Genomic DNA, 12935 nt, shown 5'->3' with positions numbered 1-12935 from the left:
AGATTTATTCATATAAATTTGATTATGATAAGAAATATCATATATATTTTAGTGAAGTTCCAAGACTTAAACAGAGAATAGCAGGAAAGTCTTTACCTATAGAAAAGTTTGCAGTGTTTAAAGCCAAACGAGTCATTGAACAGGATTCCACCCTTGTTCTACCAGCATTGGTAATAACACTTTTATATGTATTCTTAAATGAAGCAAAACAAGTCATCGAGCAGGATTGTTCTCTTATTATTGATAGTTACAGATGAACAGTTTTACAAAGCTGAAACCAGTCATGGAACAGAATTGTTCTCTTATTTTCCAAGCAATAGTAATTGTACATAAATACTGGTAGTTAGATAAGGACTAACCAGCAATTAGACAGATCAAACCTGTACAGAATTTCAATGTAGAACAACAAATAAATCTTTTTTTCAAAGTATGAATTAAGAAAAAAAAATTTCATTCCCAAAACTACCAGACACAATGATTGAACAACAATCTTTATCAAAAAGTCAAGATTAGATTTTCCAAACTTATTACTTTATAAATAACATAACCATGAAAAGCTTGGTGTAAAATACAAGCTTTTCCAGTAAATTCTTGCAGTTGGAATAATACTTCATCAATAAATATCTATATTGTTAGAAATTGATTTATATTACTATTTTTTTTAGACACCTAAGCTGAAACCTCAATAAACTTAATTACCTCACCTATGTACACATTAAATTTTTGTTTGTAGGAGCTGATATATGTTTGGAATGGATTTTCAATTCTGGGGAAGAAAGAAGAACTTCTAAATCCTGTGTTGGAGAAAGTAGAGAAAACATTAAATGACATAGTAAACTCAAAAGGTATGTTTTCTTCTATGAATTATAATTTGTACCAGTTGATTTTGTGTACATCAAGCAGCTGATTTGTCTATTGTTTATAAACTTTTCCCAATATGACTTGTTATGAGAGTACATTGAGGATTTTGAGATTTGAAAACTTTGGGGATTGCATCTTGTAGATCATATAGGAGTAAAACCATTAATGCATGTCCCTTCCATGCTAGCATCTGTGCTTTTTTTTTTTTTAAATTTTCCCTAAATTCTCAGAATTTACCTATATAAACTGCATCCTTGCTGAACTGGTCCTTTTTGCATCAGCAAGTTGAATCAAGTGTACTTTAGGCAGGAATTTTGAATGTACACATACACTGTATGCCAATATTGAGCAGGATCTGTATACCCTTCCAGAGCACTTGAGATCATCTCCTGGTGTTGGTGAGGTTCATGTAACTCAATCATTAGTTTTCTATCTTGTGTTTTGAATATTGTTGTTTGTTTGTTTTTTTTGCCATATTGTTGGCAGTTTGTGGTTGACTTAAGCCTCTGATAATCCATTGATACTTTTGCCTGTTTTTGAAAGCATTTTGTGTAATTTATGCAATGAAATTGTATGTGAAAAATGATTTACAAGCATTCCCCATTTTTTTACCTTGAAAGATCTAACACAAATATTTGTTATCAATAGATGTTCAAAAATGTAGAAAATTAAGGAGCTTCAGCTATATGACCAAAAGCGACCTTAAAATAAAGCCCAAATTGTAAATATTTTCTGTTTAATTTTCTTCACAATTTTTATAGACTTTGGATATTTAAAGATTTAATTTGTCTGTTGTAGAAGACTAGAAGTCTTTTGATGATTTTTTTAGTTGATTTCTGTTTCATTGACGTATACCCCACATCTCCTTTTTATTCATAAATAAAACAATGTTTAGATGATCACTATTTAAAATCTAAATATGCACTTGTGAAAATATGACATAATTTCTTACACTTCATAATTTATTTGGCCTTTAACTTTTTAGATTTGAGTGCACTGATGAGTTTTTTGTCGATGAAACACATGTCTGGCATGTCTGACATACAAAATTATAAGCCTGGTAAAATATATATGTAGGACTTAAATCTATGGTGGGTTCCAAATCTATGGCAGATTCCTGATCTATGGTAAATGTGACGTCATGCCATCCCAAATCTATGGCAGATTTTTTACAATTCTAATCTATGGCAAGTTTTGTAAATCCTAATCTATGGCGGATTTTGTGCAAATGTAAAACAAGGCAGTACATATACAATCACTTACTTGTCTTAAATAAGTTGGCATGTACGACAACGGGATCATGTCTGAATCTTTTGTGAAATAAAAATTCCATAATGGTCAACCAAATCGTGATGTCAAATATAAAAAAGTGTAAAAGTGATATACCATAATACCGAAATTAGGATTAAAATGATCTGGAAAAATAAGCATTTCTTAATCTGTGCATTGTACCAGTTTAATCCATTTATTAAAACAACTAGAAAAAAAGTCCATTAACAAACAAGAAAGCAGTTTTTATAAAAAAAAAAAGTTAAACAGTTTGACTTTTCACATAATATTTATTTTAGGGTTAGTCAATCATTTTTAACTGTTGACGATTTGAGTCAACTTGGTGGTATCCTGTAATTTCATTTTCTCAATTTAGATACTTTGCTAGCCGTAGACGCTAAAATATTTATTATAACTGCATTCCTAAAATATCCACTACTAAAACAGCTGTGTCTTTCTTCATCGCAGGATTCGGACGGTATATCAAATAATTATTATCCGTCCTATAGATTAAAGATCACATCTTTCTTTAAAAATTATCGGAAAATTGTTCTAGAGGGAAATTTTTAAACACAGGACTTACTGAAGTCCGCAACGACTTATATATGGCGTTATTTTATTGTGACGCTATATTTTACTCTTTTTCCCGTAAAATAACGTAATTCATAAATCTGCCATAGATTAGGAGAAAACAAAAACCTACCACAGATTTGACGTTTGTAACGTCATATCTACCATAGATTAGGAATCTGCCATAGATTTGAAACCCACCATAGATTTGAGTCCTACATATATATATTACATGTATTAGGAAGTCGGTTAAGTTGAAAAGTTGCAGTAGTAACAAACACTTATAAACAAGGATGTTGTGTTAAGATATTACGTAATCCAGGAAAACTTCTTGAACAAGGACTTAGTCTTCTCGGATCATAAGTAGATGATAAATATATTAAAGTTATATCCATCAGTTCCTCATATGTGTGAAATTGTATATGATAAATATAGCTTCTTAACACTCTAAGCACAGTATTCATCCACTCCAGATAAAATTATCAAACTTTTTTTATTTCTTTTTTTTAAATGTCAAAACATAAATTCTCAAGAGAGGATAAATATTGAAGTCAATGAGGAAAAGTGGTATAATCTACTTCTCATATGACTCAATGGAAAATGTTTAGTGCAATGCTTTGATTAAAATGGTGGGAAAAAATTTGAGACAAAAGTTTATGTTTTTGTTAACCATGAGTCATGGACTATCATCTTTTGTGGAGGAAGGGAAAGTTCTTTTTTTTTGTTTAGGGCAAACTATTTCCCTCAAATACATAAAGAACAAAAATTAAACAAAAATAAACTAATTTTCAAGAAAAACAAACCACTTTTTTGCAATCCCTTCTGAAACAATATTTTGAAAATTTAGAATCAAATAATTTATTTGAAGAAAAAAAATGCATGCTCCCCATTAAATATGTATGAGGTGGCCTTTTAAATCAAAACTGGTCAGAGTTAATTTAAATGCATTCAGAGTTAAAAAAAATATAATTTATAACTTGCTTTTTATATTCTATGAAAAAATAGATAAAATTTCATTTGTCAAAGTTATTTAAGAATTGAATGCTTCTTTTTGTAACTTTATTGGGGTGTAAAAGCGTTGACCAAAGTACATTTTGTATGAAGCGCTTCATTCTAAAAATGTGTGCATGGTCAACGCTTTTACAACCCTATGAAGTTACAAAAAGTAGCATTCAATACTTATAATTACATTTTTTAGCTAGGATCATGAAAACACGATTTACATCAAGTTTTTGTTTAATTTACTTGTACATTTTATTATGGGACCTCGTGTCATCATGAATGATAAGTTTTATTGTGTAATGCAATTGCTTAAGGAATAACATGTGATGTGCAGTTAGCCAATCAGAATAACATATTATGATGAAACATACATCTAATTTAATTATATACATTTATAAAATATTTGACATAAAAGATTCTTAAAATATGTTGAAAAGCAGGTATCTGAGATTTGTAAAAAAAACATTTTTTCTATAAGGAACTTTACAGAATGCTTGTTCATGTGTTGAAATTGAGAATATATAATGGATGCTTTAAAAGACAGTTGTCTTTTTGTCATGCGACACCATATTTGTTCTAACTGCATTATGCTATTTGACAAATCAAAAGAAAAAAAAATTGAAAATCATTTCCATGTTCATACTTGTACTTTCATGATCAGAGTTGTAAAATAAATTTTTAAGCATAATATGTAATTTTTTTTTTCTCCAGTCGCTTGATAACCTTTTAAATCTAAGTATAACGTTTCCATATTCAGTGTTTTCTATTGCTTCTTTCATTGAATCAAGAAAAAGTTAAAGTAGGTTCTCTGTATCGAATATTGTAAAAAATTAAATATGATTGAACAAAAATCCATATTCACAGTGTATAAATAGATTGAATTATAAAGTTGAAGAATATTATGCAATAGCAAAAAAAAATGTATTAGAATTGCTGCAGTTCCCGATGTAGTGATTTGAAATTTTTTGTTTTAAAAACATGAAAGACTACATGAAACTTGCACTTTCTTAGGAAAGAGTTTATTAATGATTTATAGAATGCAATAGATTTGCAATTAAAAGATTTTAAAGACTGAATAGAATTTCTGCTGAAATCAACTATTTTACTCTTTCCTCGTGTCATGCGTGTGTTGATTGTTGATTACATTTTCTAATTAATCCGGATTTATGATACATTTTTCCTCAGTTACTTATTAGCTCACCTGGCCCGAAGGGCCAAGTGAGCTTTTCCCATCACTTTGCGTCTGGCGTCCGTCATCCGTCGGCCGTCGGCGTCCGTCGCCGTCCGTCGTCGTTAACTTTTACAAAAATCTTTTCCTCTGAAACTACTGGGCCAAATTAAACCAAACCTGGCCACAATCATTATTGGGGTATCTAGTTTAAAAAATGTGTTCGGTGACCCGGCCAACCAACCAAGATGGCCGCCATGGCTGAAAAAAAGAACATAGGGGTAAAATGCAGTTTTTGGCTTATAACTCAAAAACCAAAGCATTTAGAGCAAATCTGACAGGGGTAATATTGTTCATCAGGTCAAGATCTATCTGCCCTGAAATTTTCAGATGAATCGGACATTCAGTTGTTGGGTTGCTGCCCCTGAAATGGTAATTTTAAGGAAATTTTGCTGTTTTTGGTTATTATCTTGAATATTATTATAGATAGAGATACACTGTAAACAGCAATAATGTTCAGCAAAGTAAGATCTACAAATAAGTCAACATGACCAAAATGGTCAGTTGACCACTTTAGGAGTTATTGCCCTTTATAGTCAATTTTTAACCATTTTTCGTAAATCTTAGTAATCTTTTAGAAAAATCTTCTCCTCTGAAACTACTGGGCCAAATTTAACCAAACTTAGCCATAATCATTATTGGGGTATCTAGTTAAAAAAATGTGTCCGGTAACTCGGCCAACAAACCAAGATGGCCGCCATGGCTAAAAATAGAACATGGGGGTAAAATGCAGTTTTTGGCTTATAACTCAAAAACCAAAGCATTAAGAGCAAATCTGACAGGAAGTAAAATTGTTGATCAGGTCACGATCTATCTGCCCTGGAATTTTTAGATGAATCGGATAATCGGTTGTTAGGTTGCTGCCCCTGAATTGGTAATTTTTAGGAAATTTTGCTGTTTTTTTGTTATTATCTTGAATATTATTATAGATAGAGATAAACTGTAAACAGCAATAATGTACAGCAAAGTAAGAACTAAAAATAAGTCAGTATGACCAAAATAGTCAATTGACCCCCTAAGGAGTTATTGCCCTTCATAGTCAATTTTTAACAATTTTCTTAAAATTTGAAGATTTTCAATAACATTTTCCACAGAAAGTACTGTTATAGATAGAGATAATTGTAAGCAGCAAGAATGTTTAGTAAAGTAAGATCTACAAACACATCACCATCACCAAAACACAATTTTGTCATGAATCCATCTGTGTCCATTGTTTAATATTCACATAGACCAAGGTGAGCGACACAGGCTCTTTAGAGCCTCTAGTTATTCATTTACTTTTAATATTGTAAAATATTTGCTAGGAGTTATTATAGTTGTACATGTGTACTAAGCATGAAATTATGTCATGATTTGGCATTTAGCAGCTAAGCATGCGGTTAATAATGAGATGACTTGCACACATGCAGATTGCCAAGAAAATAGAAACAAATGTTCATAGTTGCCTGAACTTTATATTCAACCTCTGCTGCCAAATGTCATTCTTTTTTTTCATTATTGAGGGTCTAGATGGGTGCCTTCATTTCTGTATTCTTGCATTTTTTTCTGCATTTTTCTCAATCTTTATATAAAGGAGTAGGGACATTAAGGCCTAGTTTAGGCCCAAGAAAATAAAATTTTGATAACTGTTTCAAATTGGTACATAATGTTTAGAAATGCATAGGATCAAGAATTATAAATGAAAAACATAGAGCTTTTTATCACAATTACGTCATAATATGTACTGTTTTCACAAAAACGATGAAAAATACAGAAATTATGCAGTTTTCTATCTTTATTTCCGTTGTGGAAACACCCTGCGCAGTCGAGAAACAACAAAATAATTTAACAGAAGCTTTATCATAACTATTGGCATAATCTCGCCAAATATAAAGTTGTTTCTTGGGTGCACACATACTTTTTCAATGTAAAATTACTTAAAATTTGATGAATAAACAAGGAAATTCATGAAATTTTACAAAATATGTAAATTAGGTCATGATTTGTTGCTATGGTAACTTGTTCGATGTCAAATTTGTTTTGTTTTTTGTCGAGCCTGCAACTTCTGTTGCAGAAAGCTTGACATAGGGATAGTGATCCGGCGGGGGCTACAGCGGCGGCGGCTACAGCGGCGGCGGCGGCGTTAGCCCACTTCTTAAAAGCTTTATATTTTAGAAGGTGGAAGACCTGGATGCTTCATACTTTGTATATAGATGGTTCATGTTACGAAGTTTCCATCAGTCACATGTCCAATGTCCTTGACCTCATTTTCATGGTTCAGTGACCACTTGAAAAAAAAAGTTCAAATTTTTTGTAATGTTGAATTCTCTCTTATTATAAGTAATAGGATAACTATATTTGATATGTGCGTACCTTGCAAGGTCCTCATGTCTTTCAGACAGTTTTCACTTGACCTCATTTCATGGATCAGTGAACAAGGTTAAGTTTTGGTGGTCAAGTCCATATCTCAGATACTATAAGCAATAGGGCTAGTATATTCGGTGTATGGAAGGACTGTAAGGTATACATATCCAACTGGCAGGTGTCATCTGACCTTGACCTCATTTTCATGGTTCAGTGATTATAGTTAAATTTTTGTGATTTGGTCTGTTTTTCTCATACTATATGCAATAGGTCTACTATATTTGTTGTATGGAATGATTGTAAGGTGTACATGTCTAGCGGGCAGATGTCATGTGACCTTGACCTCATTTTCATGGTTCAGAGGTCAAAGTTAAGTTTTTGAGTTTTGGTCTTTTTATCTAATACTATATGCCATAGGTCAACTTTATTTGGTGTATGGAAATATTTTATGATCTTTATGTCAGTCGCGCAGGTTTTATTTGACCGTGACCTCATTTTCACAGTTCATTGCACAGTGTTAAGTTTTTATTTTTCGTAGAAACTATAAGTAATGGGTCAACTATATATGTTGTATAGAAGCATTGTTAGCTGTACATGTCTGCCTGGCATGGTTCATCTGACCTTGACCTCATTTTCAAGGTTCATTGGTCTTTGTTTAGTTATCTTGGTTAATGTTAAGTTTATGTGACAGTTGTTATAAAGCTTAGCTTTATACTTAGGACTATCAACATAATATAAATGATTAGTATAGAAGGCGAGACATTTCAGCGTGTGCACTCTAAATGTCTTAGTACCTTATACCTTTGTCAAGTTTTCAGTAATTTAAAAATATGTATGATAACTTTTAAATTTGCAGTAATTTTTGGGCCAAATAATGGTCTTATTGCCCCTCATCCTTTTGCCTGTTTTTCTCTATTCTTTAGATTTTAGCATCCTGTTATTCTCTATTCTCTCTCTTTTAAACCTTTTTTTCTCTTTTCTTTATGTTTTAGACCCTTTATTTTGCACTTTTTGAATATTATTCTCTATTCTGTAAACCCAAATCCACACCCTCATTTATAAACAAGGATGAAAAACTTTATGTCACAAAACATTTCTTAGAAAACTGCCTTCTCTTTTCAAGTACCTCCATGAAAAGTTTGACTTTCAATTTTAGTCATTTCAAACAAAATTTTGAGAAACTCAGATGATAAAATTCTTTCCAAAACATTAATAATTAATTTAATAGTGCACTTCTTTTTATGGAATTGATTAAGATTTTTTTATGAATTTTCCATACTTGAAGACTTAGTAGCATTATTGTCCTGAATTTAACACATTTTAACTAAGTAATATCTATATCTATATTAAATACATTTATTTTATTTTCTGACAAAAAACCTATTGTATACATTAAAATTTAAAATGTTTGGGAAAATCATGAAGTGTATTTCTATAAAATGCTTCAAATTTTATCATAATGTTACTTTTATGTATGGTCTTCTCATTGTTAAAATAAAATATTGATAAATGGGATAAGTCAGTGATTTCACTGATAAAACTGATTTCATATCAATATTTTTCCAGGAAATATATAAATTAGTTAAATTATTTCATATTACCTGGTATATTTTTTCCACGAAATATATAAATAAGAAAACAGTTTGCTCCTTCAGATTTGTGACCTACTAAGATAAGATTATTATTTTTTCAGTTCATTAAAATTAACTTTAAAGTTTACTTCCCCATTTTGAAAAAAAATATGGGGACATAAACTATCAAGAATTTCATTTATTTTTAAATTTAGCCCAAGCATTTCAATACATGTAGTTAGACATAAAAATAGTAATCTACAAAATTCATATAAACTATAAATTAAGACAAGTCTCTCTTAGTAGTGTGGATTCATTATTATTCATTAGATACCAATTTTCTAAGTTTTTCGTGGGAACAGGTAATTTTTTCTGGTTGTATGCAGACTTTGGCAAAACAACAAAATCACATATCCACGAAAAGGAAAGTTTCCACAATCCACGAAAAATTGATACCCACTATAATAAATGTATCTACCATAACAAAAATAAAACTGTCAACCTAAATTTAAGATCCATATGTTTCGATAATATTAACACTTCATGTTGCAATAGTACTGATTGTATGTGATCTTCTCGGAAACACAGTAGCTTGTTTATTTTGTTTTTCACATCTGAACATTTTCACTAGAGCTTTTTGGATCTGCTTGTTTAACACAGCATAGATTATAGGATGACAAACAAGATGTATCCAAGCAACATAAACTGTAATAACAGGAACTTTTGGATCAAATTTTTGTCCAGAAGGATCCATCAGTTCAACAAGAAAAAATGGAACATATAAGAGAATAAAGGCTGTCAGAATTGTTATGATTGTTACAGGCATTTTGGTCGGTGGTGTGACCTGAGATTTCGATGGTCTTACTGTAGACACTCTTCTTGGTCTTACTTTCCTCCTTGTTGAAACAACTTTCCATATGATTGCAATATAGCAGTACAATAAAGGAGGTACGGAGATAATGATAGAAAACATGTTGAAAAATTTGGTGAAACTGTCTTGCGCCAAAAATGGATGACAGATGAATCTTGTAGGGTCGTAGAGTAATTTTCCCCAAACTTCAGTGCATGGCAGTAATGCCAAGATGAAATAGATAAACCAAGAGCCAGCTAGCATTGCAATGACTTTTTGGTTTGAAGTATAAATTTTCCTGTATAGGTCCAAATGTACGATGAGGAAGTACCGATTCAATGAAATCTGTATGATAGCAATAATTTCCGTTCCAAGTAACGCATAAGTAATATAACCAGTGAATCTACACACTATAGTTGTGTGCAGCATTGCTGAATCAACAGTAAATGATTGATATGCAATATAAGTTAAAGAAAATCCACTGGACAAACAGTTGATGACCGCCAGATTGACAATGAAAAGGATGTAAATGTCTCGGTAGAGGCGAAACTGAAAAATAGCGATTAATGTCACAATATTGGCAAAAAATCCCAAAATTGAAAAGCTGGTGCCTAAAATATTATGTATCAGACGTATGTCCTCAGGAACTGTGAAATTATTTTCCATTTCTTTCTCTTATATCTGTTTCAATGCTTATCTAAAGATAAAATCCAATTTCCAGCATTTTTGTATGTCACTCAGTTCAGTTTGAAACTTTCAATACATTGAAAAAATATTCCTGAAAATAATCCTTGATAATGTTTTTAATTAGATTTTGAGCTATATATTCTGTATACTTTTCTGTTTGAAATTTGATTGCACTATTATATAAATCTCTGTTCCTGCAAGCACTATAGATATATGAGAGCTGATGAACTGATTAATGATTTTTATGATATTTATTATGAGATAATTCATGAAATAGGTGGGCTTATGTAGATAAGTATCCAATGAAACTTGATGTTTATACATGATTAGCATCAAGGATATGTGTTGATCTATTTCATTTTAAGGAGCAAATTATTTAATACATTGTATGCTATTTATCTGCCATTACTTGACATCACAAAGGTCAATGAAGGTTGCAGTAAAATTTTGTCTTAAACTATGTAAAATGTCTTATGCCAAAAAGGCAAAGTGACTGTTGTATTAGTTAAAAGTTCAAGTGTTACAAATTCACAGATTCCCACCTTGCAATGAGGTCTATTTATACTTTTGTGCTTAAGGTATTTTAAAAAGTTACTAAGGTTCAGGCGCAAATATTTTTTTTAATCAATGCAAGTGATGAAATTTGCTTTTTATTAAGTACTCTTCTTAAACATATATATATATATATATATATATATATATATATATATATATACAACTCGTCTAAACATCAACCCAACAATGTTAGATCTGTAAATTTGCTTTCGCAAATTTTTGGTTCTTCCCTCGCCGGGATTCAAACCCATGCTACTGTGATATCGTGACACCAAATCGCCTGCACTGCAGCCGTCCCGCTAGACCACACGACCACCTGGGCTCTCAATATAAAGAGCTTTCGCTGGCCGTGTGTTACCTTTCCATGTCAGTTTTAATCTAGCGGCGTACTGCAGTACATGATATATAAGGCATGAAGATGTTATTGTTACAGATCAGCTAAATTATCTATAGTAAAGGATCCTACAAATTAATGTAATATACAGTCACAGAAAATAATTATATTCATAAGTACGTCTGAGTCAGTGACAACTCTACAACAGAAGTATCCATCGGATCGCCATCAATGATGGTGATACATGGCTGTGTACATAATGTATATACAACTCGTCTAAACATCAACCCAACAATGTTAGATCTGTAAATTTGCTTTCGCAAATTTTTTGTTCTTCCCTCGCTGGGATTCGAAACCCATGCTACTGAGATATCATGACATCAAATCGCCTGCACTGTAGCCGTCCCACTAGACCACACGACCACCTGGGCTTTATAAAATGAAGCTTTTGGTGGCTGGGTGTTACCTTTCCACGTCAGTTTTAATCTAGCGTCGTACTACAGTACATGATATATAAGGCATGAAGATGTTATTCTTACAGATCAGCTAAATTATCTATAGTAAAGGATCCTACAAATTAATGTAAGATACAGTCACAGAAAATAATTATATTTATAAGTACGTTTGAGCCAGTGACAACTCTACAACAGATTAATCCATCGGATCACCAGCAGTGATGGTGATACATGGCTGTGTAACCATATATATATATATATCTGTAAATTTGCGAAAGCAAATTTTTTGTTCTCCTCTCGCCGGGATTCGAACCCATGCTACTGAGATATCGTGACACCAAATCGCCTGCACTGTAGCCATCCTGCTAGACCACATGACCACCTGGGCTTCACTATAAAATAGTGAATAACAAGTTATGATGATGATTGCTGTGCAGGTTTTGTTCCATAACATCACAAAGTACCCCAAAATTTGTAATCTCTTATGAGAATGACTGAAAAACATAAACATATAAACTTAATAGCTTGCTGTTTAGTGTGAGCCGAGGCTCCCTGTTGAAGACCGTACTTTGACCTTTAATGTTTTACTTTTATAAATTGTGACTTGGATGGAGAGTTGTCTCATTGGCACTCATACACCACTTCTTATATAGATCTATAGAGGTGATTTTCATATGACTAAGTTTATTGGACTGCCAGTATCCTTCAAAGATATTGAAAAAGGTCATGGGTTCAGCTAATATATTACCAATTTAACAGATTTTAGCTGTCAACAGACTTGCTCATTGTTAATTCTGTTGAAGGTTTGATAAAAAGTTGCTAAAATTAATTTACTTTCATTTTACATTTTGTAAATTATTCATATTTATACATAATATACAGTCTACATCCTTTTTGAACCATTAGAGTTTTGTATGCTTTGAAACAAATTAGGTTTTTGTCCTACATTGTCCTATTTATATTGATGATAGAACTTTTCAGGAAGTTTGACCCCCTTTTATATTTTGTCAAACTATTTATTCTTGGAAAGGATATAACATTGAAAATTTTAGTCATTATAAAATTGATAACCCTGCTCTTTTTAACAAGAAAAATCCAGTCTTTAGTGAACTTTAAAAAAAATCATATGAAGTAAAAAAAATGTGAGACTTAGGCATGATGTTTCCAGCAGCGTCTGTCTGTCTGTATAAGTTTGTGATCAGGTCAGTTT

The 12935-nt window shown here is 31.7% G+C and overlaps 2 protein-coding genes across 2 annotated transcripts in view; one reads left to right on the top strand and one right to left on the bottom strand.

The window, feature by feature from the left end:
• Positions 1 to 12935, top strand: part of LOC143083799 (tetratricopeptide repeat protein 39B-like) — a 53426-nt gene that overhangs the window by 29130 nt on the left and 11361 nt on the right. Inside the window, exons 14-15 of the mRNA XM_076260165.1 lie at positions 53 to 170; positions 734 to 845. Coding sequence (XP_076116280.1) covers positions 53 to 170; positions 734 to 845 — 230 coding nt within the window. The remainder of the gene's footprint in view (positions 1 to 52; positions 171 to 733; positions 846 to 12935) is intronic.
• On the bottom strand, positions 9029 to 10611 carry LOC143083805 (protein trapped in endoderm-1-like). Its single transcript, XM_076260179.1, has one exon. It carries the CDS (start codon positions 10358 to 10360, stop codon positions 9386 to 9388), a length of 975 nt encoding a protein of 324 aa, XP_076116294.1. The 5' UTR covers positions 10361 to 10611; the 3' UTR covers positions 9029 to 9385.

The sequence above is a fragment of the Mytilus galloprovincialis genome, chromosome 1, assembly GCF_965363235.1.
Source record: "Mytilus galloprovincialis chromosome 1, xbMytGall1.hap1.1, whole genome shotgun sequence".
Classification (NCBI taxonomy): Eukaryota; Metazoa; Mollusca; class Bivalvia; order Mytilida; family Mytilidae; genus Mytilus; species Mytilus galloprovincialis.
This window is presented reverse-complemented; position numbering and strand designations above follow the sequence as displayed.

Coding starts and splice junctions, on each gene's coding strand:
- LOC143083805 (XM_076260179.1), bottom strand. CDS start 10,360: ATGGAAAATAATTTCACAGTTCCTGAGGACATACGTCTGATACATAAT.